This window comes from Candoia aspera, chromosome 2 (genome assembly GCF_035149785.1).
Source record: "Candoia aspera isolate rCanAsp1 chromosome 2, rCanAsp1.hap2, whole genome shotgun sequence".
NCBI lineage: Eukaryota > Metazoa > Chordata > Lepidosauria > Squamata > Boidae > Candoia > Candoia aspera.
The window spans coordinates 101,485,974-101,513,526 of NC_086154.1; the positions used below are offsets into that span (position 1 = coordinate 101,485,974).

The 27,553-nt window shown below is 41.3% G+C and overlaps 1 protein-coding gene across 1 annotated transcript; it reads left to right on the forward strand.

Annotated features, from left to right (window-relative positions):
* The first annotated feature begins 1,023 nt into the window (after positions 1-1,023).
* LOC134492323 (TBC1 domain family member 24-like) lies at positions 1,024-25,967 on the forward strand. Its single transcript, XM_063296500.1, has 7 exons — positions 1,024-1,145; positions 9,116-10,151; positions 12,040-12,198; positions 17,319-17,382; positions 18,756-18,851; positions 22,283-22,547; positions 25,191-25,967. The coding sequence occupies exons 1-7, from the start codon at positions 1,106-1,108 to the stop codon at positions 25,334-25,336; spliced, it is 1,806 nt and encodes a 601-aa protein (XP_063152570.1). The 5' UTR covers positions 1,024-1,105; the 3' UTR covers positions 25,337-25,967.
* Positions 25,968-27,553: the final 1,586 nt, after the last annotated feature.

The window sequence follows — 27,553 nt, forward strand, 5'->3', positions numbered from 1 at the left end:
AGGTTCCTATCTGTAACCAAAAACAGTACCAAAAGAAGAATAAGACTTAATTTAAAAAAAAATTAACACTGAGCTGTGGTCCAAAACTGAGCCCTTCTTTGAAGCCCAGACTGGATGACCATCCTGCCAAAGTTCACTTTAATTGGCTCTGTTGAGAAAGGGGCACTGAAAAATTGAGTGTAGTTTTCCATAACTCACAAGGGTCTTTGGCAATTGAAACTGAAGAAAAAAAATCATACAATGACTTAAAGTGCCATTAAATTGCCCTTGCATTCCCATATAATACCAGTGCCATTTTAGTGTTTGATTTCCAATGTAAATATGGCTACAAATAAAGCCATGTGCTTGTTGATGAAGGCTGACATACATCTAGCTCAACATTATACTTTAAACATGTGACCCATTAATCCAAAGACCTTCCCAGTCTAGCCCTGAAACACATTTATAGCACCTTTGTTTTAATAGACACTAAATGTCATAGCTGGTCATTTAAAAACATGGAATTTACTGTTCATCCTTTTCTATTTCTGTCTTCAAGCAGAAACGAACCAGCAGGAAGCAGTTTGAAAGCCAACTTCTGTGTTTATGTTCCATCAGTTCAAGGACATTTAATCACAAAAGGACAGAAATTAAGAGCCTCCCCTTCTATACTCTCACTGCTCTCTCTTCCAAGTGTGCACGCTTTGCTTTTCTAATACACATGGAATTTTTTCCTTTCTTTTTTTTTTAGTGACGTTGCAAGGGAAGTCAGGAAGATAAAGTTTACCCTTCGAAAAGTAAATGGTCCCTTTTAATGGTCCTGTTGATACTTTGATCGTTATCTTGCTTATATACAGTAAGAGGCATACAGAGAGGCATACAGTAAACAGGCACAAGTGGGTAGGTGGGGGAACATTTTACCACTGTTTACACCAAATAAGAATCTCCTTGGGGAGGCATTACCTGTGAAGGAGGCTCAATAAATTAAGCAGGGCAGCAGAGCTCTGACCAGATCCTTCAAGCAAGGACAAGAGATGATACAGATTGGGCTGAAGTATATCAGCCCCACTGAGGGGCCCATAACTTTTGGAAAAAACACACAGGAAAGTAGAGAGCAAATTCTAGGATGGATATCCTAAAGGACAGCAACTTGGGCATCACACAAGGTAAAGAATGTATCTTAAATGGTCACTTTCAAGGAGCAAATATTAAAACACCCTAGTAGAGTCAAGTAAGGAGGGAAAGGGGAAGCAGATGATCCATCCAGATCTTATCTGTCTGCCGATTTGTCAAAAAGCGGCCTGAGAGCCTGACAGGCAGACTTAGGCTGAACTATTACATGGCAAGTAATTAATGGAAATGACACATTAGATTTTGCTTGCTGCAGTTTTCTGGGTTGGCTGAGGGAGACTTGGGTTTTATCTATTCCAAGGGCTACTGAGGCAACGGATGTATGTCAACTATACCTGCATAGATGGTGGGAAGCTGCAGCCAAGATGTGGCTTGCTTCTCCCAAATGTGCCATGAATGGAGCATTCCAGAATGTTCTGCAACTTTAGAAAGGCCAGTGACCCAGAGGACAATGCTAGCTTCCTGGAACACACATATACACACATGACTAGAGTGGGCAAAGAAGTGATTATGTTACATTTTTAATGCACTTGTACATTTGCAGTGTGTTTGTCAATAATTTTTTTTTTTTGGTATGCAAGTAAAGTATTAACAATGTGTGGAATAGCCCGAATCACAAAGCAAAAAACTCAGTTATTTTTTAACCTTATAGCATTATACTGACAAATAACAACTATAAAGCATGTTATGGTTTGGGAAAGGGTCTAAAGAAATGTTGTTTAATAAATAATATAAATGATGGATATGTCTGTAGATAGTAGGAATAATAAAGATGTCACTACTTCCAATAATGATTGTCATACTCTGAGCTTAATATACTGGGCTGCCCCATATTTTTTCTCTACCACTGAATTCTGATGAAATGGGGCCACATCAATTGTGGTCCAATATTATTCGTACTTTTTTCCTTGCCATAAGCAAGAAAATCATTACAGTATTTGGCGTAGCATGAACAGAATGATCTTGTAGTAAATCTAGATTTGGAAAAAAATATACTTCTCCCATTCTTTCCTTATAGCTATGACAACTTTCTTTGTTAGAAGCAAAAGAAATATGATAAATAATCTATCTGGTTTCCAAATCAGGATGATACTTGGCATTATGTACTGATATTGTTTTGAATATAGCTTCCATTAAACTTCCTATTTTTAACATCAGGCACATGGGTGGGTGAATGGCCACAGTTAACCCTGAGTATACTGTTGCTGGTATTTTTGGAATTTTGTGTCTCTTCTTCCTTAATGTTTATTCACCATCCTTTATGTTATTATATGGAAGTGTCCAACTTCGAAGTGAGGACAAGCTTCAGGAGTGTCAGTAGGTGCTTAGCTAGGGCCCATTTTCCTTTACTAGAAACTGATGGTGTTTTTGTGAGATGAGATTATTATTATTTCACTTTATATCTAACCTTTCTGACCAATGAGGTCAACATATACGCAGGCTTAGTGTAATAGGAAAGTTCCCAGGATTAACAGATCACCTAATGTCTACCCCATCAGTCTTGTTGAGCAACATAATATTGTTGGGATGTCCTCTCATAACAACCCCCTCCCCCCGCATCAATCATTCTCAAGGTACCAAATCCAGCCTAGGCTTCCCCACTTTGTCCTCACTATCTGCAGAGCCCAAGCCTATTTAGCATTCTGTTGAGCTCAGCCGATCTCTATTCTCCATGAAACCAAAAACCTTGATGCTATTCTGGCAGACCCTAAGGAATGTGTTATCTCAGCAAATCCTGAGAGTGTAGTGAAAAACGGTGAAAGGTCCCCTGTGCAAGCACCGAGTCATGTCTGACCCTTTGGGGGGACGCTGCTTTTGTGATGTCTTCTTGGCAGACTATAGCAGAGTAGTTTGCCATTGCCTTCCCCAGTCATCACCTTCCCCAGCAAGCTGGGTCGTCATTTCACCGACCTCGGAAGGATGGAAGGCTGAGTCGATCTGAGCCGGCTACCCGACAGAGAATCCAGCTTCCGCTGGGATCGAACTCGGGTCGCGGGGAGAGTTTCGGTTGCAATACTGCCACCTACCACTCTGCGCCACACGAGGCTGTACACGAGAGTGTAGCAGGCTAGTAATAATGTGTTTGAAGGCTTTTCCCCAAACCTGGGATGAATCAATGGAACAGGAAGATGCAGGGTGCGGTAGCCAGTTTATTCAACACGGAATGGTCTTTTTGGAACCTGACTTTCTTCTGTTGCAGATACATTGGAGGGAGGCGGGGAAGACCTTGTTTTCAAGGGCAGAGAGGAAGCTTTTATTTGTTTGTTTGCTGCTGTTATCATGAGAGAAGTGGGGCCAAGTTCAGCAGCAAAAGCACAGTGGATGCTTGAGCGTGGTGGCACTCAGAATTAACTCACTCTCTCCTTTTCTCACTTCCAGAGCAGCCAGCCTTTTTGCTGTATAAATACCCACCTCTCTTACCCGCTATCCTGGTTTAGTGGGATGAAAGTTGAGTCATCTCTGCCCAGTCTTTATTTTGTCTTAACCAATGAAATGCAACAATAGTTACAAACTGCTCGTTGTCATATCTCGGGAGTCATTGCTATGGTGTACTCAATTGTTATCTGGAAAGAAATCCCGTTATATAGAAAGAAATCCTTTATTTAAAAATTATAGAGTTGGGGTCTTTTTAGCCAACCCCAAACCAATCATAATACATTTTGTAACAATGTAACGGTATCAGGCTTTTGTGGAAGTGGACTGTAATCCATGAAAGGTTGCATGTGGGTTTACATTTGTATGGCCTTCTAGATATTGCTGGGCAAGCATTCCCAGGGGACCCCAGTTACCATGCCAATAGTAAGAGATGACAGAACGTGAACTTCTGCAAGGCCTGGAAGTGTACATGTTACCACATGGCTCTTGGTTATTTGTGCTGAGATAGACTAATTAATGTGACTGAATATTCTGAGAGCTGTTAGACACACATAGGATATAGATAATGCCAGAATCTTTCCATTCCAACATATTACACAATGTACAAAATTTGTCAGTCAAATGGGGTCAAAAAGAACTTTGGAAAGCAAGGAACTCAGCAAATATTCATCCTGACCTGGCCTCTCTTTCTGGAGTTTGTTGCATATTTAGTGTAAGCCAGGTATCCTGACACAGTCAGAGTAAGCAAATCCAAAACACAGAAGTGCACAAGTTGCAGAATGTAATATTATTTGAGCAAATGACTAAATAGCAGCCCTTACCCTGTTGCCAAATAAACTGCAAGGCCTTGTCCAGGCAGTTGCCAGGAGTCAATGCTGACCGGAAGGCACACAGACATTTATACTGTAGCCTACACTTCTAAAGAGGTCACAGCTGAACAACCCTTTCTAACAATGGCCGAGGTTTTCCTCCAGGGGGAGCACAATGACGACTGAGGAGCTGAACATGCCAGCTGCACACCATAAAGTCTTGTTTGTTGTTGTTTTAATGCAGGAATGTTTGAGATTTTGTTTTAGCCTTTCAAAGATTCACGTTTTCAAATAAATGCATGCTATGATGGTCTAATGCTATGGTGGTTTTCCCTAGCACAGTTTAGGCAATCCCCCCTGCCCCCCCCTTCAATTCATACCAAGGGCTGCTGGCATGATGTCCTCTCCAATCTGCTTTGCCCTAGGGCTCTGGATAAGATATTTTCCTATCCTGTGTAGCACTTGCTTGTTCTTAAGAACTTCTATATAGATCTCTAACATCCCAGCCCCCTGCCACCTTGCTCTTTTAGGTACCAACCTCCCTTGCCTCATTTGCTACTTTCCCAAGTTCGTTGCTTTCCATTTTCTAGGAGCAGAGTTTAGCTTTCTTTTGCATGAGTGGTATTGGCATTGAAGATTGGAGTTAATCAAGCTCAAAACTGTTTCCCCAGGATCTTTTATAATAGTGCAGATTCAACTTGCTAACACTTAGCATTCTGTTCACACATGTAACACTCTTGTATTATTAAGTTGTACTGCAGAGAAACCACAGAAATAGAATGCATTCACGGATGTCAGCTGCAATGGTTGGGTGCTGAAAATGAAGAGGAGCAAGTGAGAATCAAATGTAAAAACCATCCAGAAGATTCATATTATCTTGTAATGCTTGCTTTATTTATAAATATCAAATTTCAAATACATGCATTGTACCCTTCTATACCCCAAGAAGTTTCACTTTCTGCCAAGTCATAGTTTTCTGATTTTTTTTCTTCCTTTCATGATTCCAATCTGATATTCTGCCTTCTCCACCAGCTGGACTATGTTATTTTCATGAAATCTGATAGATATTACATTTCAGGATTCAAAATAGATTCCCAACTATCAGGAACATTAGCAGCAGTTGACACTTATGCACAACAACTACAATAGGTCCATCAACAAGTCCTATACATTCACTACACAGTTATCAATCCTGAGCATATACTTTTGCACTTGATTGTTATTTGCTCATCTCCCCCCCCCCACCCCCAACCCTGTGCTGGTGCAGCTGATACTAATAGCTCTGTACTGGCATTTCTATTTTGGTAGTTTCCCTCCTCTGCAGTACAACCGTAATATAACAATGCTATAAATTGCTGAACCACAGGTGTTAACTGAATGCTAAACATTTGCATCATTTCATGGGTAGCTTTTATGAAGAACTCTGGGAAAATAGTTTTAGACTCTTAGCAAGTTGAAACTTACAAGAGTAAGCCCACTTTTACAGCAAAGAGTGTGTGCTGATCTATCATATCCACCCAGTTCCAGGGCCCCACAAATCAAATTGATATCGCATCCACCGAATTTTAATTTCACCTTTAAGTAATCTGTAGTATCTCTTACCAACTGTATTTTCAACTTCTTCACAGATGGAAAGAATGAGTGTTACCAGACTATTACAAAGCACATACACTCTTGGGATAAACGTATATCCTTTCATTCTCTATCAGGTTACATATATTAGAGGCTGACCTGGAACAATTTTCATTTGTGTGACAGCCTACTTCCATAAACAATGCAAAAGGCAGGCACATCTACTGTTGGTGGAGATAGCAATTGTGTTCTAGCTGTACTTCAGGAAAATCAAGATAAAGTGCAATGGCCACACCATACAACCAGACTGAGCAGAATTATTGCCCCATTATTAATGGTAAGAAACAGCAAAAACAATTATTCTGTGAAATAAAATAAAAATGTTGACTGCACCACCTAAAAGACAGCCATTGCTCATATATTTCCTGAGAAAGGGAGATTGGATCATAACAAATTAAGGAAATCAGAGGATATTTGAAAAGTTGAAATGGAAAGCCGTAGATTATGTGGTATGTTGCACATCTTGTATCCTGTTGTATCAAGCCTCCTTTCTTTCCAACAAATAAAAAAGTAAGGTTACTTAAAGATGAAAACTAATACAATCAACGCTATCTATGTTCATTATATTTCTAAGATTTATTCAGGCTTTCATCCTATATTTTCTATTGTAAAAAGCCCCAAACTCTATGTTGAAGAATCAGCAGTTATTTTGGATATTCTGTCAACCTTTTCAAGACATTCTCATCATTTGTCTGCCTGGCTGCTCGCAGATCATGAGAATAATCTTTGGAGTTCCTAAGCAAAAATGTAAATGATTAGCCTGGCTTGCTTGATCTCCCCAATGCTTCAAATACATTTGAGAAGCCTGCCTCTGGCACTTGGATTGGCTCATGTCATCAGTGTCAGCCTTTGAGGTAGGCCAGACCAGGAAAACAACTCAAAAAGTCCATATTTAATTAGATTAGCTAAAGCAACAGAATCTTGAAAGCCTGACTGCATTTTCCCTCCCTCCCTCTTATACCCCAGGGAGTTAGGGTGGAGCCAGTCTCAGTCTCTTCCTAATGTTTTCCTTCTTTCCCAGACTTAAAGCATGTTTTTTTACAACCCTTCGAAGCAACCATCTCTGCATAGTTTCTCCAAGGTCATCGCTGTGGCTGTTGACAGTCAGAGAGATGGACCCCCTTTCCCATTGCTGACTGCTGTACATTAAAGACAGGATTGTATTCATTCATTCATTCATTCATTTAAAAGATTTGTATGGCTGCCCATCTTAATGGGCAACTCTGGGTAGCTCTGGGTAGCTCTGGGTAACAATAATAAAACCACAGAACCATAAAAACCATTAAAAAAAACCCAAAAACCCAGAGCTCAGCTGTCCCCCTGGGATGCCCCAACAACCACCCCAAGACACCCTCCCTCTACCCCAATGCCTGGGTAAAAAAAACAGGTCTTGATAGCCTTCTGGAAAGCTCAAAGGGTGGAGGCCTGCAAGATTGTCAGAGGGAGGGTGTTCCATAAGGTAGGGCCAGTCATGGAAAAGGCACACTTCCAAGGTCCTGTTAAATAGCAACATTTCAGGGAAAGGACCTGGAGCATGCCTACCCTATCTGATCTGGTAGAATGAGCAGATACTCTCAGGGAGGGGCAGTCCCACAAATAACCTGGTTCCATGCCATATCAGGCTTTTGTAATGGTATGTGGGAACGACCCTGAGAGAGGGACAAAGAGATATTGCCCAGGGAACAGTCAGATAAGAGACAGCATAGCCCACAGCTGGATACTGGGGGGGGGGGGGGCAAGAGGCTCAGAAGGGACCCTCCCTAAGTTCTCAGGCTATAAAGGTGAAGGTGGGAGAATTGTACTTTCAGACTTGCAAGATTCTGTTCATATAGCTTTACAATAAAGTAGAATTAGCTTATCTGGTCGTGTTTCCTGTCTGGTCTACTTGGTAAGGCTGAGAGCTTTAAAGGTGATAAGCAGCATCTTGAATTGCAGCTGGAAGGAAACTGGGAGCCAAGGGAGCTCACGCAACAGAGGTGTAACTTGGGCAAACTAGAAGCACCTAGCACTGTGCGCACTGTTGTATTCTGGACCAGTTGTAGCTTCCAGGTGATCTTCTAGGGCAGCGCCACATAGAGCACTTCCCAGGAGATTCTGATTCAGATTCAGAATGAGTTTGAGCTCCCTGCCAGTGTCACCGCCAGGGCTGAAGGGACCCTAGGCAACATATGCAGGGGGTGGGGGCACAGATATTCTTGGATATTCCATTCCCAGCTTATCCCTCTCCCCCTTCCCCTCTCCTGACACTCTGTCATCCTTCCTCATCCTCTCTGTGCCTAGCACACTCTTTGTTCTTTTTCCATCACCCCAAAGAAAACAATATTCCATGGCCCCTTTCTTTATTTTTTTTAAACTTTTAAAAGAATTTGGTGCATTGCAGAATGAAGTTACTGTTGAACCCAGCCCCTCTGTTTCTCTAGAAAGCATTTAAGGGAGTTGGCAGGGAGAAAGCGGAAGAAAGGGGAGGGACAAGGGACTGCTGCAAAAAGATACAGGGGCTTCAAGTGGGAAGTCATTGGACTAGACAGTCCTACTAGCACCAACTTCTTCCTATTAGAAAACATGGCTATAAAGTCATTTCCTATCTCCTGGTGTCTTTACCCTCTCTCAGAGAACATACGCTTGTGCCTGTCTTTGTACTGTCTGAACTTCTGCAGTGCTCAAAACAGCCCAGAGCTAAACTGTCTGAGCTTTCTCGCTGTAATCTAAAGGATTATTCGTGGATGGAAAGCTTCATCATCTGAAGCACCTTGAGAATCTTGTGACTACACAAGTATTTGCTGTGTTGCTTGATGCCATATCAGGATGACAAAATATTCTTTTTAAGCCAGTCTTAGAAATATCTAATGATTATTCATTAGATGAATAAATCCTTTTTTAAAAAGTGTTGCATCATATTCAGTATTTAACCCTTCTACCACGGTGTCAATGTTCTATTGTGCTACCCTTCAATTATTAACAGGTATTCTGATTGGTAAGACCAAATACCTATAGAGTGAAATGGAAGCTTTTGAAGAAATGGCAAATTATTGTTCTTCAGTGCAAATGCTACTTGTTCAAGGAGGCAAACATGAAAAATTGGAGAAAAACAACAATGCAGGGTTTTTTCCCTATATTTGTCAGGCAGCATTAAGCAAGCTGTCAGATGGTAGATAAATTATACTGAACATAATGTCTTCATTCTACAGAGACAGTTAATCCAACTAAAGAACCTGTGCAAATCATTGCCAAGGCTGGGATAGGGGACAGTAACTCGGCTTCCTGCCTAGGCTGCAGTGTATTTGTGGACCAGACCAAGATCCCCAAATTGAATGATCATCAGGACTCTCATGAACAGTTCCTTGGCAAGTCTATGAAAGAGCTGAAGAAGCTAGCAAGGGAAGGATGTTGGGCTAGAAGCCATACCCTGAGGGCAAAGGCTTACCAGCACATTATCCAAGATATACCATGCCGGTTAATGACGCCTGATGCCTTCGTCTACAGTGACGTTGCCAGCACGTTATTTGGAAACCAGAGTGAAAGCTTCGATCCCTTGCCTGAATTCCTGGCAGGAAGCATCATGCCCGAATACTGCCTCACCCCAGAAGGGATAACTGCTCTGAAGAAAATACTTATCTGCATTTCCAATTTATACCCTGATATCACTTACTGTCCTTTCCTCCCAGCTGTGACTGCCCTGGTGCTCCATTATAGCCAAGACGAAGCCCAATGCTTTGAGCTTACTTGCCGACTCCTCTACTCCAAGGCTCCCCACACCACCTATATAGATCATTCCTTCCTGGCTCATGAGGCCTCCTGTATGACCTTTGGGGACTTAGCCAATAAGCACTGCCCAGCTGCCCACCAACTGATAGCAAGTTCATCAGACAACATCTTTGAGGTGTACTCTGAGTGGCTGGTGTGGCTCTTTGATGATCTTCCCTTTAATTATGTCATTCGCATTTTTGATGTGTATCTCCTGGAGGGGCAAAAAGTCCTCTACCGCATTGCTCTGGCACTGCTGAGGCAATACCGGCTCTTTGTGACATCAAGAAGACAAGAGGTGGTTGACATCAAGGGAAGCTTACACACTTTCCTGTGGGACATTCATGAATATTTGGCGGCTGACAAGCTTTTAGAGAAAGCATTTGGCATCCGACTTTTCTCCCGCAAAGAAATCTGGCTTCTTCAAATGGCTAACAGGAAGGCTCTGGTGGATAAAGGAGTAACAATGGTGCAGCACAGGTATGAGAACCTTCTTTACTGTATTTTCAGGCATGTCATAACATTTCTAATTACTAGATGCTGTACAATATAACTGTAAATGATTGGAGAACCAATCTAATAGGATAACTTCATGCAGAGTGTTTTCTGCCTACCCTATCAATCACAGTAACATATGCCTTCACCCCATAGAGAGATTCTAGACTACAATTCCCATAATCAGTCTTGTCTAAGCACCAGCAGTTCATAAAGCCTTCATAATGTATGTTGGATAATCCCACCAGTAGATAGAACTGGTCAGGCTGGCACCTTTTAAAGAAAGTACAGTAACAAATTTGAGCCATGTTAGATTTGTACCAGCTTTGGAAAAGTGTAGAAATAAGCACGAGGATACATTAATCATAGCCCTGAAAGCAAATTGGTTTAGATTCCAATGTGTTTAAACATTCACATATACAATAAAAGTTGGGACCCACCATTTCTGTATATGGTTTAACCCTTACTGTGTTCTACATTGCTATGAGATATATCAGAATTTAAGAGTAGAAAATGTGGCTATTAAAACACTGGATGTGTATTATCCATGGTCACTAGGAAGTAAAATGCATGTATAAAACTGTCATAAAAATGATGAGTCACACGTGATGGAAAAGAGTGAGGAAATATGGGAAATATCATAAAAATAGAGAAAAATGCATTAAAATCCTGAGAGAAGCACATAGGACTTTGTTTTAGCCAAAGTTCAGTCTGAATTATAGAACATGTGGTTCCAGAGTTTATTCCTGAGAAGCAAATACTTTTCCATGGGAATATACAGAACTAATATAAGGGTCAGACCCCGAGGCTTCAGGATCTGCCCCATACAAAGCTTGGGTGTTGCTTCTAGAATCCCTCCAGTAGTTGCAACTGAATAACCATATTAACTGTATTAAATTAATAATTGGAAGGCTGATACAAAAAAGCTCCCTATGAGCCAAGAGTAGTTACACTCCGACTGCCCATTGATGAACCCACCACCAATAGTAATATTCTTAGCCTATTCTCTGTTTTTATTCTTATTTTATTTGTAATATATTTTATTTTTAACTCTGGTCTGTGACTGCAGTAAATTCTATCTGTTTAATTAATGAGTTTGTTCTGGATCTGCCCCACTTTCTCCTGGACTGGTCCGCATTTTGATGTATGGCTGCCAGCATGCCATTAAAGGTCAAGTGGCCTGAAAAAGTTTGGGGGGCACCAACACCGTAGCAGAATCCATCTGCCTTTCAGGTTGGTGATCCCTCTTTTGAGTGGGATGCATATGCACGGGCAGTTTTCCAGATAAATGGACATTTCTATCACTAGAATTGGCAGGTTGTGCCATGCTTAAAATCGCCTATAATATCAGATTCAGCACCAGGTCCTGAAACCCAAAGACATTTAAGATCTATAAAATGAAGTAAACCTAGTTTCAGTGTTGGGGACAGTAAGTTGTCTAAGGTAGTTGTCTAGTTTATACATGTAGGCATATCTGTCTGTGTGTGTTGGGGGGTCGAGGAGGGAAGTATTTATAATATGACAACTTTCATTGAAATGTTGAGCAACCCTCTTAAGACAGTTCTGGTTTGAAGAACCTGTGATATCTTATGGTTCACCCAAAGTATAAAATTCTACCCAGAAGGAATGTGCAGTTGTAAGTGTAAAAAAGAGTAGGGAAAGCTGAGGGCAGCAGATCACCCTTGTTCTAAAATAAGTCCCAGTGTTTATGGCCATTGTGTGTCCTGCACCACTGCAACTATAGGATGTAGTATATCAGCAGCTGTTCCTGCTGGTTCTGCTAGATCATTATTTGCAAAGAGTCAATCCTAACAGTCAGTCTCTATGGAATTATAGTTTGATTAGGGCCTTTCCTTTTTTTCCTGTTGCACAGACAACCATTCCACCTCATTGTGAATGCACATAATTTTACTTCCACCATCGTTACGGCTCAGGAAATGCGGATTGTGTGGTCCTGGATCCCAGAACGATTTTCTCTGTACTCACCTGTTCTCTTATTCTCAACGTCTGAAGATGGATACAGTTTGCAAAGGTAATGCCGTATTTTCAAAGAACGTCCAAAATACGACATCCCTCAAGGCAAATAATAAACTGAACAGGGGTATAAAGGTTTAGACCAACTAAAGAACTAGCCCAAGAAACTGAATAGAACATTAGAAACAAGAGCATCATATTTTGTAAAGTGATAGCCTGGGGGCGGGGGGGGGGCGCACACGTTATTTACAGAGATCATAAAACTTTCATGTTCCAAGTGGCCAAAATCAAACAAACTACATGAAGGCTTAGTCCAGTATTCTCAGGTGATCGGTATACTGATGTGTTTAAAAACCTAATGCTTTAGGTCAATTGTGGATGTTAGGTTTAATTTTTATCCATACAGTCCACTTAAGTGCTTATGATACTGACACTGCAGTTGGTCTTGGCATGGCTGAGAACTTCACGTAGTCAGCTAAGGACAAGTACAATGCTCACAATGAATAGATAAGGAAGTTCTGTGAAAGTGAAAGGAGAAACGTCCCCTGTGCAAGCACCGAGTCATGTCTGACCCTTTGGGGGGATGCTGCTTTCACGACGTCTTCTCGGCAGACCATAGAGTGGGGTGGTTTGCCATTGCCTTCCCCAGTCGTCACCTTCCCCAGCAAGCTGGTTGCTCATTTTACCGACCTCGGAAGGACGGAAGGCTGAGTCGACCTGAGCCGGCTACCCGAGAGAGGATCCGGCTTCCGCTGGGATCGAACTCGGGTCCTGGGGAGAGTTTTCGGTCGCAATACCGCCGCCTACCACTCTGAGCCCCATGATTCTCATAAAACAAAGCACTGTAGTGACCTTGGGAAGCTTACTACAAAAAATTAAAAACTGGGTTAACATTCAGAATAAGAACTACGTTTTTTGCACCTCCCTTAAGTTCAGCTGAGGGTTAAGAACCATGCGACTCTTAAATGCCACCCCTCTTTTTCTGCTGACTCTAGTATTTGGGAGCTCTTGATCTTTTCTAAAGTCTTGGATTTTGGCATAGCTGAAAAACTGCAGGAACGATGAGTATCTGAATCCAATCTTTTAGGTACAAAAGCATAGAAAAGGATGCCAAGGTGACTGATTCATTACACTTGGGAGTTCTTAGCATAGTGCTGGTGGCCTCCTGAGCCAGAGTATATGCCTACTAAGGCTGTTTAGTGTTTCAGATTCAATCTCCAGAAAATGCTTCAGAGCATGAAGGTGCATGAACACAGTATTTGTCTGCAACATCTTAAAACAGTTGTCCCTCACAACTCCCAAGGATTTTGTGGCAGCTTAAAGGTTTTGCAGGGAGGTGCTATATTCACAAAACGTTTTACAATGTTCCGAAGCATTTTACAAAGATAAGATCCAAAGTGCCGCACAGCCTTAATGCCTATCCCATCTCTGTCCACTAAACAAATAATAGGTCCTGGGATCGGTGTGGGCTATGAAATCTCCAAGCAATACGCTTCCCAATTTGGATATTAAAATATTTGCCCGTCAGAAACAATGTCCATGTTTCACAATAGTCTGCTGTAGAACACTCAGACGATAGCATGGGTGAATTACTCTGGAAATGTACCCTTTGGCAGATGAAGCAATTAGAAAGCTGCCACTGAAATCAGTATCTCATTGCTTTCTTCTGAATGATCCTAATCACATATTCAGGACAAATGGGGATAACAACAGAGAAAATTCAGGGATAGGATTTTTAATAATTTCAGGAGCGTTGGAACTTTCAAGTTTGAAAAATGTAAAATGACAGGATACACACACACACACACGTTGCAAGACATTTTTAAAACAAGTAATACTGAGATTTACCACAACCAGCTCTTCAGCTGTTGGGTATTCTTCATATTTTTATCTAGGACAGCCTTCCCCAGCCATATTGGTACTGTAGCTCCCAAAATTTCTGGAAAGCATCAGGTTAGAGGAAATTAATCTGCCAAAAAAAGCTCAAGAAGTTGATTATCTTGGAGGATGTGCTATTTATTTGTGTATAACAGTTTTACCCTTCTCCAACTGCAAAGACTCCCAGAATGGCTTACATGAGATTAGTAAGATCAAAATAGTCTCTAATTTCAGCTTTCAAAACTAAAACAGATGACACATAAGACAGGGAGAGAGGGAGAAGGAAAGGAGGAAGAAAGAAGAAACAAACAAATCAAGCCCACAGTTCTTAAACTGGCATGTTCTTGTTAGGATCAGTTCCAAACTGAAATATTCAGAAAATAGCTACTGTTAGGTGAGGGAAGCTGATGGAACTGATCTCGCCTTAGAGCTAGTGGGATAACTTCCTCTCTTTTAGCCTGATGGGATGGACTTTTCCTGTGCTACTTATGAAGTAACACTCCAATCAAAGAAATTTCAGTGAAGCACTCCTTTGATGTAGCTCCACAAAGCAGCTCCCCACTTTTAGGCACTTACCAGAACTGCCATGCCATGAAGAAACAGCCTCTTTCCTGGCTTTCAGCAATCTTCTGCAAAAGCGAATCTCCACCAAAGTGAAACAGCTCACCCTTACTGCTCTTGATTGGTGGCATCAAGGCAAAACAGCTTGCCTCTTTGCAGGAAACCACTGCCTTGGATCAAATCATTCCAGTGATCACAGTAGAGATGGCTCAGTAAAGGGAAGTGGTGCTGTTTTGCACAGGCCTACCTCTTATGCTGCCATTCAGAAAGGAACCTGCTGGGAAGAGGGCAGAAGCCAATGAATGAATCAACAGTAGCCGTGCTTTGGGGGGTTGCCACCAAAGTTGTAATTTCTTAGTCATGTTTTGAAAGTGCACATGTGGAAGTGGCTGAAGAGATACGTCCTGGTAATGTCAGAAGACCCATTCATATGTGATTAATGTTTTGGAAACACTTCTCCCCTTCCAGGAGCTTCTCTGCACTTCACACTTTTCCTATAACCAACTGGCCATTTAGTCCTGGAAAAGAAATGTGCCTTCAGCTGTTTTCTAGCCATTTTCCTATATGCATTTTCAAAACAGAAGGGAAATATTTAGAAATCCATGTACATCAGGTGGTACTTTAACAACAACCAATCGTATTAGAAACAGCCCAAGGATATGATTGGAGAGGTGTGAAAAGTCCTCATGCCCTCTCAAAAGATGAATCTGACTAGAGATCCTTAATGGTGTGAACTTTACAGCTTGGGGCACCTAATAGTCAAGGTGTACCTACATTGAAGGTTACACTCTTTTTACAACCACAATTAAACTGACTGCTTTCAAGCCTGGGAATCTGTATCAAGATCCTGCACGTGCCATGGAGATTATGATGCGTTCAGGTTTTATATGAGCAATTACCTGCTTCACTGAGCAAAAATTATGGCTTCCAAATGTCTGCTTTGCAGTTATTACACAACCCTGAACAAAATTGTTTCATTATTGCTTGTAGATGTATGTATTGTGATTTTGTATTCATTTCGCTACATTTTTTTGTTTTGTTTTTTTGGAAGTTACCCAGAATCATCTTGGTTGAATTAGGCAGCCACATACAAGTTTTAAATAAAGAAAGGAATACTGGTGTGACTGAAGGAATGGTTTTGCTATTCTTCTTTTATGGGTTTAACATAACAATAACTTGTTGGCAGTTATTACCAGCGGCTATTCCTCCAGGCATTTTATATAGTCATCTCAAACCCAAAAGGAAGAGGTGCTCAAACAGATTTTTCTGGAAGTCCAAAGAGGAAGAAGTTTTGTATAGGTAGTCCTCATTTAGTGACTGCCTTGTTTAGCGACCATTTGCAGTTATGACAGTGATGAAAAAGTAACTTTGTGACCAGTCCTCGCATTTATGACCTTTGCAGGTCTGTAAAACAAAGGAAAGCTGAAGTAAGATCATAAGTACAGTTGCAGTTTCACTTAGTGGCCACTTAGCTTAATGACCGAGTTGCTGGTCCCAATTCTGGTCACTAAACAAGGACTATGTGTATTTGTTTTGCAGAAGCCTTGTTGGACTTACACATGGAAAAAAAGAGCAATCTCTTGACCATAAGAAAAAAAATCCAATCTTCATGTTAGAGCAATCTACTGAAGGTTCCAGAATAGCGCGCAGATGTTCAACATTCTTGCTTTCAACTTGGGGATCTTGAAAATTCCCCCTCCTAACCCTGGCATATAAAGCATCATGAGGCTTAGTTCAAGGGCAAAAGAAAAGAGGTGTGCCAGGGCAGAGGTGGGAACTTTGCTACTATCCAAAAAGAGGAGACAGAGATGAAGAAAAGGAGTGCTTAGCTCTAGTAGTGATAAGGCTCTTAGATAAATGACAGGAACTTTACAGCAGTATCAAAGAAGCAGGGCTTCCCAACATCTCAGCACCTTCACATTCACATTAGTGTCTTTCAGTGTCAGACCCACAAAGTAGCCAAGACCAGAAAATCAGCTCCCCAGGAAGACCAGGACTACACTTTATTGAGATCGGCTGTAATAACAGAATCTTGTAAATCTGATTGTTCTTTACCTTCCCTCCTTCTTCTACTCCAGGGTATCAGGCAGGCATCTGCCTGAGCCACTTCCAGATACTACCTTGTTTCCCAGGACTTACTGTAAATAATGTTTCAGCCCCTTTTATCTAAGGCAGTGTTTCTCAACCTTGGCAACTTTCAGATGTGTGGACTTCAGCTCCCAGAATTCCCCAGCCAGCCTTGCTGCCTGGGGAATTCTGAGAGTTGAAGTCCACCCATCTTATAGTTGCCAGGGTTGAGAAACACTGGTCTAAGGTAACAGTTCTTGCGTATTTCCCTCAAGATCACCTCTACACTTGGCTACACCGCTCCTGGCAGAGATGTCCCTCTGTCCTGATTCAAAGGATGGAGCTCTGAGGACACCACAAGGACCTGAAAGACAGTGGAATGGCATCTTTAGAAGATCTGTAGCAGAAAATCCTCTGTGTGAATTTATTCTACTGAGTACATGTACCATTAGTACATAGTCCTGAGACAATGTAGAACATGCAAGGTAACTGGATGACTTCTATTTATGAGCCTGTTTGGTTTTCTTCTTGTTGTTTTTCTCTCTCCAGGCTTTCTAATAAAGCATTAAGAATAACATGCTCCACTCTTCAATCTGTCTCCATCTCAAAGCCATTGCTTTCCCTGTCATTAGCAGGAGACTCATTTCATCCCATTTCTTTTGCTTCCCACAGGTTTTATTCCTGCTGTGAGGGCTACGAACCAACATTACTGTTGTTAAAAAACACACTGGGAGAAGTAAGTGATTTAGTTCTGAACCTCTCAAAAAATTCTGGGTAGTGGGATCTTCCACCTACAGGGCTATAATAGAACAAAAACTGTTCACAGTCATATGCAGCAGGTGTATTCTGGGCTAAAAGCAAAATTCTGTGCTTAAACTGCAAGCATGCATTCTTTCATTTCTATGTTAGAAGTATCCATAACTCTCTCCAATATTTATATGCTAAGACTTGTTAAATCAGGAATATTGTTTGAAAGAATGCTGATGGTGGAGGTAAATAGATGCCTGAGTCAGAATGGTGCCCAACGGAGGATGGAGGAAAGACAGGGATTGAGAAATGTAGGGAAAGAAAAGGGGCTTTATAAAACAGCCCAGAAGCTTTCACATATGGCTGTTCTTTGGGCATTGTTAAAAAAATCATGTTGATTGCCAAGACAAAGAATATTGGATTGTATTTAATTAATACAAACAAGTAAATGAATGTGCTCCTATCAGAGCCACTTTCAAAGTTAATAATTTGTATATTGTATACCTATTTCCTGCCTGATGGGGGGATGGGGAAGGGGAAGCATTACGAGGGCTGTTTCACCAAGTTTGCCACCAGCTGTGAACACCAACTACTCAACAGGGAATCACAGGCAATTCTTGTATGACACACATTTCTTTTTGCTCACAGCTTTATATGGATAGGTGTACATCTCAGTCTCAAATATACACTTAGAAGTGTAACACATGGAGAGGTTCTAAGTTGGTTCCAACTAAATTCACAGTATGAACATCACAGTGCTGGGTTTTTGAGAAGAGACTGTTTCAGGTGAAGAGCCGTGTCTCTGAGCATTCTCTCCAGCAAGCATTGCCTGGCATCTGCTTATGTCTTGGGATGCCAGAGAAAGACCTGATTTTTGTTTCCCAAGACTTTTCATCTCCAGAGTTGTTTTATGCTGCTGCCTTCAACTGCTCAGCTATTTATTGTCTTTGGTTATGCATTTTACTGAATTTTCTTTTTTTTTAGCCTTTGTTGCCTGGAATTTTATGTATCCTTTACTTTGTTAGTCACACTGTAAGGACGTGTTCCTGAATGATGGAGCAAAACTTCAGTGGATTAACTCACTCATAAACGCTGCCCTTAAACTCCATCAAAGGGGGGTATTACAGCCTAATCCCTAATGTTCTGCTCCAGGGTGCTCTCATAAAGGAAGTGGAAGATGGGATAACATGTTATTAAATTGCATCTCCACCTTTCTTGATGGGTAACCCTATCTCTTCACTGGACCGTTTTAATACAGTAAGAGTTTAAGAAGCAGGCTTCCATGATCATACATTTTCTTGGGTCTTTTTGATTATCACAAAACATTATGCAGTTGCTCACATCTTACTGTCTCCCATTCAGGTGTGTGGAGCATTTCTTTCCTCTGACTGGAATGAAAGGAAAAAAAGTGGAGGAGCAACAAGCTTCTTTGGCACAGGAGAATGCTTTATTTTTACAGTAAGTTCAACTTACTTCCATGGTGGAGAATATATCAGTTTTATAAGTACTTTCTTTCAGTTCTTTTTATGCATTGGTCAATCTGATCAAAATCTGACCACCAGTACTAGCCCCCCCCCCCAAGTGTATGATGAACATTAGGAAACAGAGCTCAAATGAATTTTGAGGCTTCAGGTCAGTCCTAAATTTTCAAAGAATGAAGTCTGTTTCATTATTCCAAAATAAAACTGACCCTGAACATCAGCTCAGCCTGCCCTCTACCAAAATTACTTCACTGGGTGTCTTTCTATAGTCACCTCCTGTTAAGTGCAGCATGGTACATGTTTTGTAGCCCTCCCTACATACATAGAAATTGCTTGGCCCACTTCACTAGCTAGTAACCTAGCTGATTCTCCTGAATCCATTTGTTGTTGTTTATTCATTCAGTCGCTTCCGACTCTTCGTGACTTCATGGACCAGCCCACGCCAGAGCTTCCTGTCGGTCGTCAACACTCCCAGCTCCCCCAGGGATGAGTCCGTCACGTCTAGAATATCATCCATCCACCTTGCCCTTGGTCGGCCCCTCTTCCTTTTGCCCTCCACTCTTCCTAGCATCAGCATCTTCTCCAGGGTGTCCTGTCTTCTCAATGTGTGGCCAAAGTATTTCAGTTTTGCCTTTAATATCATTCCCTCAAGTGAGCAGTCTGGCTTTATTTCCTGAAGGATGGACTGGTTTGATCTTCTGGCAGTCCAAGGCACTCTCAGAAGTTTCCTCCAACACCACAGTTCAAAAGCATCGATCTTCCTTCTCTCAGCCTTCCTTATGGTCCAGCTCTCGCAGCCATATGTTACTACGGGGAACACCATTGCTTTAACTATGCGGACCTTTGTTGTCAGAGTGATGTCTGTGCTCTTAACTATTTTATCGAGATTTGTCATTGCTCTTCTCCCAAGGATTAAGCGTCTTCTGATTTCCTGACTGCAGTCAGCATCTGCAGTAATCTTCGCACCTAGAAATACAAAGTCTTTCACTGCTTCTACATTTTCTCCCTCTATTTGCCAGTTATCGATCAAGCTGGTTGCCATAATCTTGGTTTTTTTGAGGTTTAGTTGCAAGCCAGCTTTTGCATTTTCTTCTTTCACCTTCATCATAAGGCTCCTCAGTTCCTCTTCACTTTCAGCCATCAAAGTGGTATAATCTGCATATCTGAGATTGTTAATGTTTCTTCCAGCGATTTTAACTCCAGCCTTGGATTCCTCAAGCCCAGCATGTCGCATGATGTGTTCTGCGTACAAGTTGAATAGGTAGGGTGAGAGTATACAGCTCTGTTGTACTCCTTTCCCAATCTTAAACCAGTCCATTGTTCCGTGGTCTGTTCTGACTGTTGCTACTTGGTCGTTATACAGATTCTTCAGGAGGCATAAAAGATGACTTGGTGTCCCCATACCACTAAGAACTTGCCACAATTTGTTATGGTCCACACAGTCAAAGGCTTTAGAATAGTCAATAAAACAGAAATAGATGTTTTTCTGAAACTCCCTGGCTTTTTCCATTATCTAGCGGATATTGGCAATTTGGTCTCTAGTTCCTCTGCCTTTTCTAAACCCAGCTTGTACATCTGGCAATTCTTGCTCCATGAACTGCTGAAGTCTACCTTGCAGGACCTTGAGCATTACCTTACTGGCATGTGAAATGAGTGCCACTGTTCGATAGTTTGAACATTCTTTAGTGTTTCCCTTTTTTGGTATGGGGATGTAAGTTGATTTTTTCCAATCTGATGGCCATTCCTGTGTTTTCCAAATTTGCTGGCATATAGCATGCATTACTTTGACAGCATCATCTTGCAAGATTTTGAACGGTTCAGCTGGGATGCCGTCGTCTCCTGCTGCTTTGTTATTAGCAATGCTTCTTAAGGCCCGTTCAACCTCACTCTTCAGGATGTCTGGCTCTAGCTCACTGACCACACCGTCATCCCCGATATTGTTATTCTTCCTATACAGATCTTCCGTATATTCTTGCCACCTTTTCTTGATCTCTTCTTCTTCTGTTAGGTCCTTGCCATCTTTGTTTTTGATCATACCCATTTTTGCCTGGAATTTACCTCCAATGTTTCTAATTTTCTGGAAGAGGTCTCTCGTCCTTCCTATTCTATTGTCATCTTCCACTTCCGCGCATTGCTTGTTTAAAAATAATTCCTTATCTCTTCTGGCTAACCTCTGGAATTTTGCATTTAATTGGGCATATCTCCCCCTATCACTGTTGCCTTTTGCTTTCCTTCTTTCTTGGGCTACTTCTAGTGTCTCAGCAGACAGCCACTTTGCCTTCTTGGTTTTCTCTTTCTTTGGGATGTATTTTGTTGCCGCCTCCTGAACAATGTTGCGAACTTCTGTCCAGAGTTCTTCCGGGACCCTATCTACTAAGTCCAGTCCATTAAATCGATTCTTTACCTCCACTGAATATTCCTGAGGGATATTAGTGAGCTCATATCTAGCTGATCTGTGGGTCTTCCCTAATCTCTTTAGTCTGATCCTAAATTGTGCAATAAGAAGTTCATGATCGGAACTACAGTCAGCTCCAGGTCTTGTTTTTACCAACTGTATAGATGTCCGCCACCTTTGGCTGCAAAGGATGTAGTCAATCTGATTTCGGTGTTGTCCATCTGGTGAAGTCCATGTATAAAGCCGTCTCTTAGGTTGTTGGAAGAGAGTGTTTGTTATGCAGAGTGAGTTGTCTTGGCAAAATTCTATCAGCCTATGTCCTGCTTTGTTTTGTTCTCCCAGGCCATGCTTACCTGTAATTCCAGGTGTCATTTGACTGCCCACCTTAGCATTCCAGTCTCCCATGATGAAAATAACATCTCTTTTAGGCGTGTTGTCCAGTAGGTGCTGCAGATCCTCATAGAACTGCTCTACTTCAGCTTCCTCAGCATCTGTGGTTGGGGCATATATTTGGATCACTGTGATGTTAGATGGCTTGCCCTGAATTTGAATTGAGATCATTCTGTCATTTTTTGGATTGTATCCAAGCTCTGCTTTAGCCACTTGACTATTAATTATGAAGGCTACTCCATTTCTTCTGTGGTCCTCTTGTCCACAGTAGTAGATCTGGTGGTCATTTGATGTGAAGTGGCCCATTCCAGTCCATTTCAGTTTGCTGATGCCCAAAATGTCTATCTTTAATCTTGACATCTCACCAATAACCACATCCAATTTGCCCTGGCTCATAGATCTTACATTCCTGAATCCATAATACCTTATAATTCCTCCTCCCCACAATTCCTCCTTCCCACCCCTACTTGATTTCTGTTCTGTGTTATGGAATAAATGCCCCAATTAAGGAGAAGGTGGGGCTGTTTTAACCCTCCTTCCCAGGCAACACCAAAACTCTGGATCTAGGAGGGAAAAGAAATGCCTGCTCAACATCCCTGATCAATATTGTCTTTTCTTGAAAGGTGCATCCTGAAATGGAGCGGTATGAATGGGTGTTCATCAAGAAGCCAGAACAAGCTAAAGCTCTACCTCGTCCCCAACGCCAGCGTTCACCGTCTCCCTTTTCTTTGGAGAGTCACAGAACAACCAGCTCAAACCACCTCACTGTACCAAAGTTAGAGACAATTAAATACCGTCTCTCTCCCTTCCTGGCAATTAGACACTTCAAGTTGCCTTCCAAAACAGCCTCCATGTTTATGTCTGGAAGCCAGGAAGGTATTATCATAGGTAAATTATGCAACTACCACATTGTGGATTATGTGTAGATCTAAGTTCTATATGCATTTCTGGCACCACCTTCCCAGCCCAAAAGTTCTTTAGATGCTGCTTATTTAAGAGATCAATTCAGCCACAGCTGAACTGGGATGATCACAATCCATATTTTGGGGTAGGAAGGACATATAGGAGAAGGCCAATATAGTAAATGGTCATGATGAACCTTTGGTAAGATTGTCCTACCAAAGCATATGAAAGGTTGTCCTGTTGGCAGATGCTGGGAAAGCCTTTAGCCCAGGAGAGGTCAAAAAAGTCACACACTAAGCATTTCTATAAAAATAATTTATTTACAGAAAGCAAAAACAAAAGCAAAACATTTAAAGGACTTAGCTCCCTTTGGAGCAAGCCTTGCTTGCTTACATTGCCGGCAGAGAGAAAAGCACGTGAGAGGAGACAATCAATTGCAACCTTTTCACCCGGCCAAAATGATTAGGTACAATAGCAGCTTAATCTAATAGGAAAAACCTCAACATGTCCTACCAAAGCACTCATGTGGAACCAGTTATATCATCACAATATCATCTCAACGAATAACAAGTGGGCCTTGCAACAAAATCCTTTGTTCCAGGTGTATTGCTACATTTGCTTTTTAAAAATGTTTTCTTTTCTTTCTTCCACAATCTGTCACTTTCCTTCCACCTGTCTCCTCTGTGTGCCTTGCTCTTAACTACTTTTCTCACTCCTCCACAGCATCTCACATGCTTGGCCTTGTTTCTTCCTTCTAGCTCCTAGCTCTTGCTCCCACCCACTCCCCTTCATCTAGCGTTGAACCAGCATGTTTGTCTGGAAATCTAAATATAGCTAATACTGCAAGTTACTTGGCTGACTTCTGGCTATTTTAAATGCTTCTAAAATATTTCTACTACTCTCATCTTGCTCTTTGAGGGGCCCACTTTGCTTATAGATTTGCCAGCAGGCCCTACCTTGATTCAGCATTAGAGGAAGTGAAAGCAAACTAGGACTCTTTCCATACCTGAGAGCAGTGTAAATCTTCTCTGGGATTCTCCTTCTCGGCAAACGACAAAGTGCCATCATGCTTTGCCCATTGTCTCCTGTCTTCTACAGTTTCACCAAGAGCTGGCTTTGCCATGCTGCCCCTTGTCCAGCAGCCAGTCTGCTTTCCTTGCTGTGAAAGGCGACTGTGGCAAGGGAGCAGCAAAGAAGGAGATGGTTTGCTGGATGGAGGGGGCATTGGTCAACTCAAGGAGAGGAAGGTGAAACACTTGCAGAGCATCACACGGTGGCATGAAATTGCTGCTTATGGTAGGGCCAGGAAAAATGGTGGTCACATGGAAGAGGTTTATCTCAAGTCTCATAAAATTTGAATGTTCAGATATAAAAAAAGTTTAAAAACATAATTCAATGAGAATTAACTAAGTTCAGTCTTTTCTGTAAGAAATGGATTGTTTGGAGCGTCAGTGAGAAATTAAGCAGCTAACCAGTATATAATGGTTCAAAACTGCCCAGAGACCCTCCTTTGTGGGGGGAGATGGGCGGTGATAAAATTTGATAAATAAATAAATAAGTATAATGCTGAGAACTTACTATACCAGCATTGAAAGAACATGGCCCTCAGTCAGCTATTTTATGAGTTCAGTTCATGAATTGGCTTTAGCTCTTGAAGTTCCAAATACCCTTGGATTTGTCTAGCTACAAAGCATCCTTGGAACAGTCTGGTTATCTACAGAATAGGCTTGCAGGATGTTGGTGCTCACGAGGGCATATCATTCTCCTGCAATCCCTCTAAGTTGGATTCGTACATCATATTAAGCCACAGTATGATTTAGTTGGCTTTGATGAGCCTGCCCAATTGTAGTTTATTATGAACACTGTCCCTAATTGTGAAAGGTATCTACATCTCTTGAATTTTAAAATTCATTTTTCAAACACTTTTTAAAAACCTTGGCTTTGTAGTTCTACCATTGTTTTAAGGCTTGAGGATGATTCTATAAGTTGTTTTATTTGTATTTAATTTGATTTGTTGGTGAGTTCTTTGCAGAAAGATGGCATATAGATAGTTACAGATAATTACAGATATATAGGATAGGGATTGTTTTGTGTGTTAAGAATTTCAATTAGCTGAAATCCTTAACCAAATCATGGACAAGAAGCCATTCACTGACATCAGGCAAAGCTCTAAGAAGTAACAGACAGCACACACGCACACACACACACAAATCCATCAGCTAGCCTAGTACAGATAGTATAATAAGCCTTGGTTGCTTACATTCAGCAATAAACCAACTGTGGGCATTGCAGAATAAGGCCCTGATATAGACAAAGAACTTTGTGCTCATAGATGATGCAATGCTCTGGGTCACTAATCAGCTGTTCAGCAGTACATACAGCCAGAAAATACTATGCTGTTGATGGCAGCCGCAAGGAGGCAACAGTACATGGTCATATTAGCAAAGATAATACCAAAACTGTATCGTGTATAATATGCAGACACATGCCTAGCCAGTTCATCTTCAATCCAAGTCAGAAACTGTTTAGATGCAAATAACAGGAAAAGAGAACATGGGCAGTATCTAAAACTCTGTTCCATAATGTGGTAAGAAAAAATTCTTAACAAGCCATGTTGATTTTTCCTAGGGGGAGGTGGAGGCCAGGCTCTATATATTGATGCTAATCTGAATCATGGAAGAACAGAACACTGTGAAACATTTGACAACCCTCCTCTCTGCCAGCAAAACTTCCAGGTGCAGCTACTAGAAGTTTGGGGATTTCAAAACTCCTGATCTTCCCTTTCCATATGATGGAAACTTTTGACTGAGATTCCCCTCCAAATCACCGCATGTCATCAGGTGTTGACTGAGAGTTGGATATGCAAGGAGCAGGAATAGATCTTTAAAAATTCTGGGTAATTGTCCATTAGTACAGTCTTTTTGGCCAGAATCTCTGGAGCATAACAAAAGATATTAGATAATTTATATTTACCTGCAACTGTTCTACTTGGACTTTTGAAAGGATTAATTTTGAAAAAAAAAATGGAATTGCCATTGATTATATGCCTGCTTATTCTGATTATTAGACAAAACATATGAAGCCAGAGAAAGCCAGTTTGGTGTAGTGGTTAAGACATCAGGCTAGCAACCGGGAGACTGTGAATTCTAGTCCTGCCTTAGGCACGAAGCCAGCTGGGGGACCTTGGGCCGTATTCCTCTAAGATTTGTTTTATTTACCCCCATCACTATCCACAGACTCTCAGAGCCAAATGGTAATCAACAGTATGATAAAAATACAATAATACTGTGAGCCACTTTGGTGTAGTGGTTAAGGCACTAGGCTAGAAACTGGGAGACCATGAGTTCTAGTCCCATCTTGGACACAAAGCCAGCTGGGTGATCTTGGGCCAGTCACTTTCACTCAGCCCTAGGAAGAGGGCAATGGGAAACCACTTCTAAAAACCCTTGCCAAGAAAACTGCAGGGACATGTCCAGGCAGTCTCCAAGAATTGAATGGATTAAAAAAAAATGAATCCAGAAGTTATCCAAGAATTTTAATACATGGTTGGTATGTGCAGAAATGGTCCTGTGAGAGAACTAAAGAAGGGCTGAATTTAGGTATCAAATTGGCAGAACAGTTCCAAGATACACCTTGGCAACTGGTGCTCATTGGGACTAACAGAGTAAAGGAAAGGGAGACCAACAGTAGCAGAGTCAGTTGATTTTAGTTTTGTTTCCATCAAAAACTGAAGACACCTGAGCACTGCAGTACAGTTGTAGTAATGGGAACTTTACTAGAAAAATTGCCAGTGTTTCCTCGACTGTTCATTTTTGCACTTATTTTAAAAAGTGACACTGGGAAATAAGGGACAATAATATTATCATGAGATTTGCCATTTATGAGCTTGTTCTGCACACCTGTGGAACCCTGAATCTGTGCTGTACACTCAGGCAGACAAGTTAAGATCTTATCCCTATTGTCACCACAAGACTTTGGAATGCCTTCAAGGTGCCAGAGAACTTCTTACAAAGGAACTAAGACATCTGCTGAATGGGATGCTTTTTAAACTACATGCTTTTTATCAGTACGGCTCCTGAGCATTGCATTTGGCGTGTATTGCATTAAGAAAATTGCAGTAAAAGATTTCCTGTAAAAGAGAATGGAACTTTCCTTTCATGAGTTAATGCTTTTACATTAGAGGTGAAAACAGCACAGCCTGTCTGCCCAACTCACCTGCTTTAAAGATGAAAGGAAATAAAATTGTCTTTGGCCTTCAGGTCTGCCAGTCATTCCATATTTCAGTTTCCCTTCAATCTTCAATGATGAATAAATGTTGCTGAACAAACATGACTCTTGTCATCAAAGATGTGCATTTAAAAGAAAGAGCAATATAGTATGCCTGCCATCTGACACTTGCAAACATCATTGGTATTCAAAATATAGTGGCAGTATATACACAACTATTAAAGTAAACGTACAGAACATGTTGATTGGGTTGAGGAACATGACATACAATAAGTTTTAGAGTCTATCCAGTATAACAGAATGTGGCACCAAGGTAAAGTCAATTTTAGACCATGAACGTTTATTCCACAATAAATTGCTTAGTCTTTCAGCAGCTGCAAGAATCCTTCCTGTTTGTTTGTTTGTTTGTTGGTTGGTTGGTTTTACCCCTGGATGATTTGTTTGCTGTCTATTTTTATTTTTCAAATTGTAGCTCTTGTTCTTGTGCTTACTTTTGCCATTTACTGAGCACATAACTGATCAATACACCCCAAGGTGACATTTTCAGGAAAGCGTAACAATACAGGAGAAAATCAAGTATAACAATGATGCAGCCTGTCTAGTCATAACTAAGGCCATGAAGACCTCATCACTGTAAGATTTTCATCCAGTGATAACTTTTAACAGAGGAAGTCCATCAAATGTGGTCTAGAGGAGTGCTCCAGGACAATATCCAAATAAAGCATCCATTCCAGTTTGACCATGATCTTCTGGGATGTTTCATT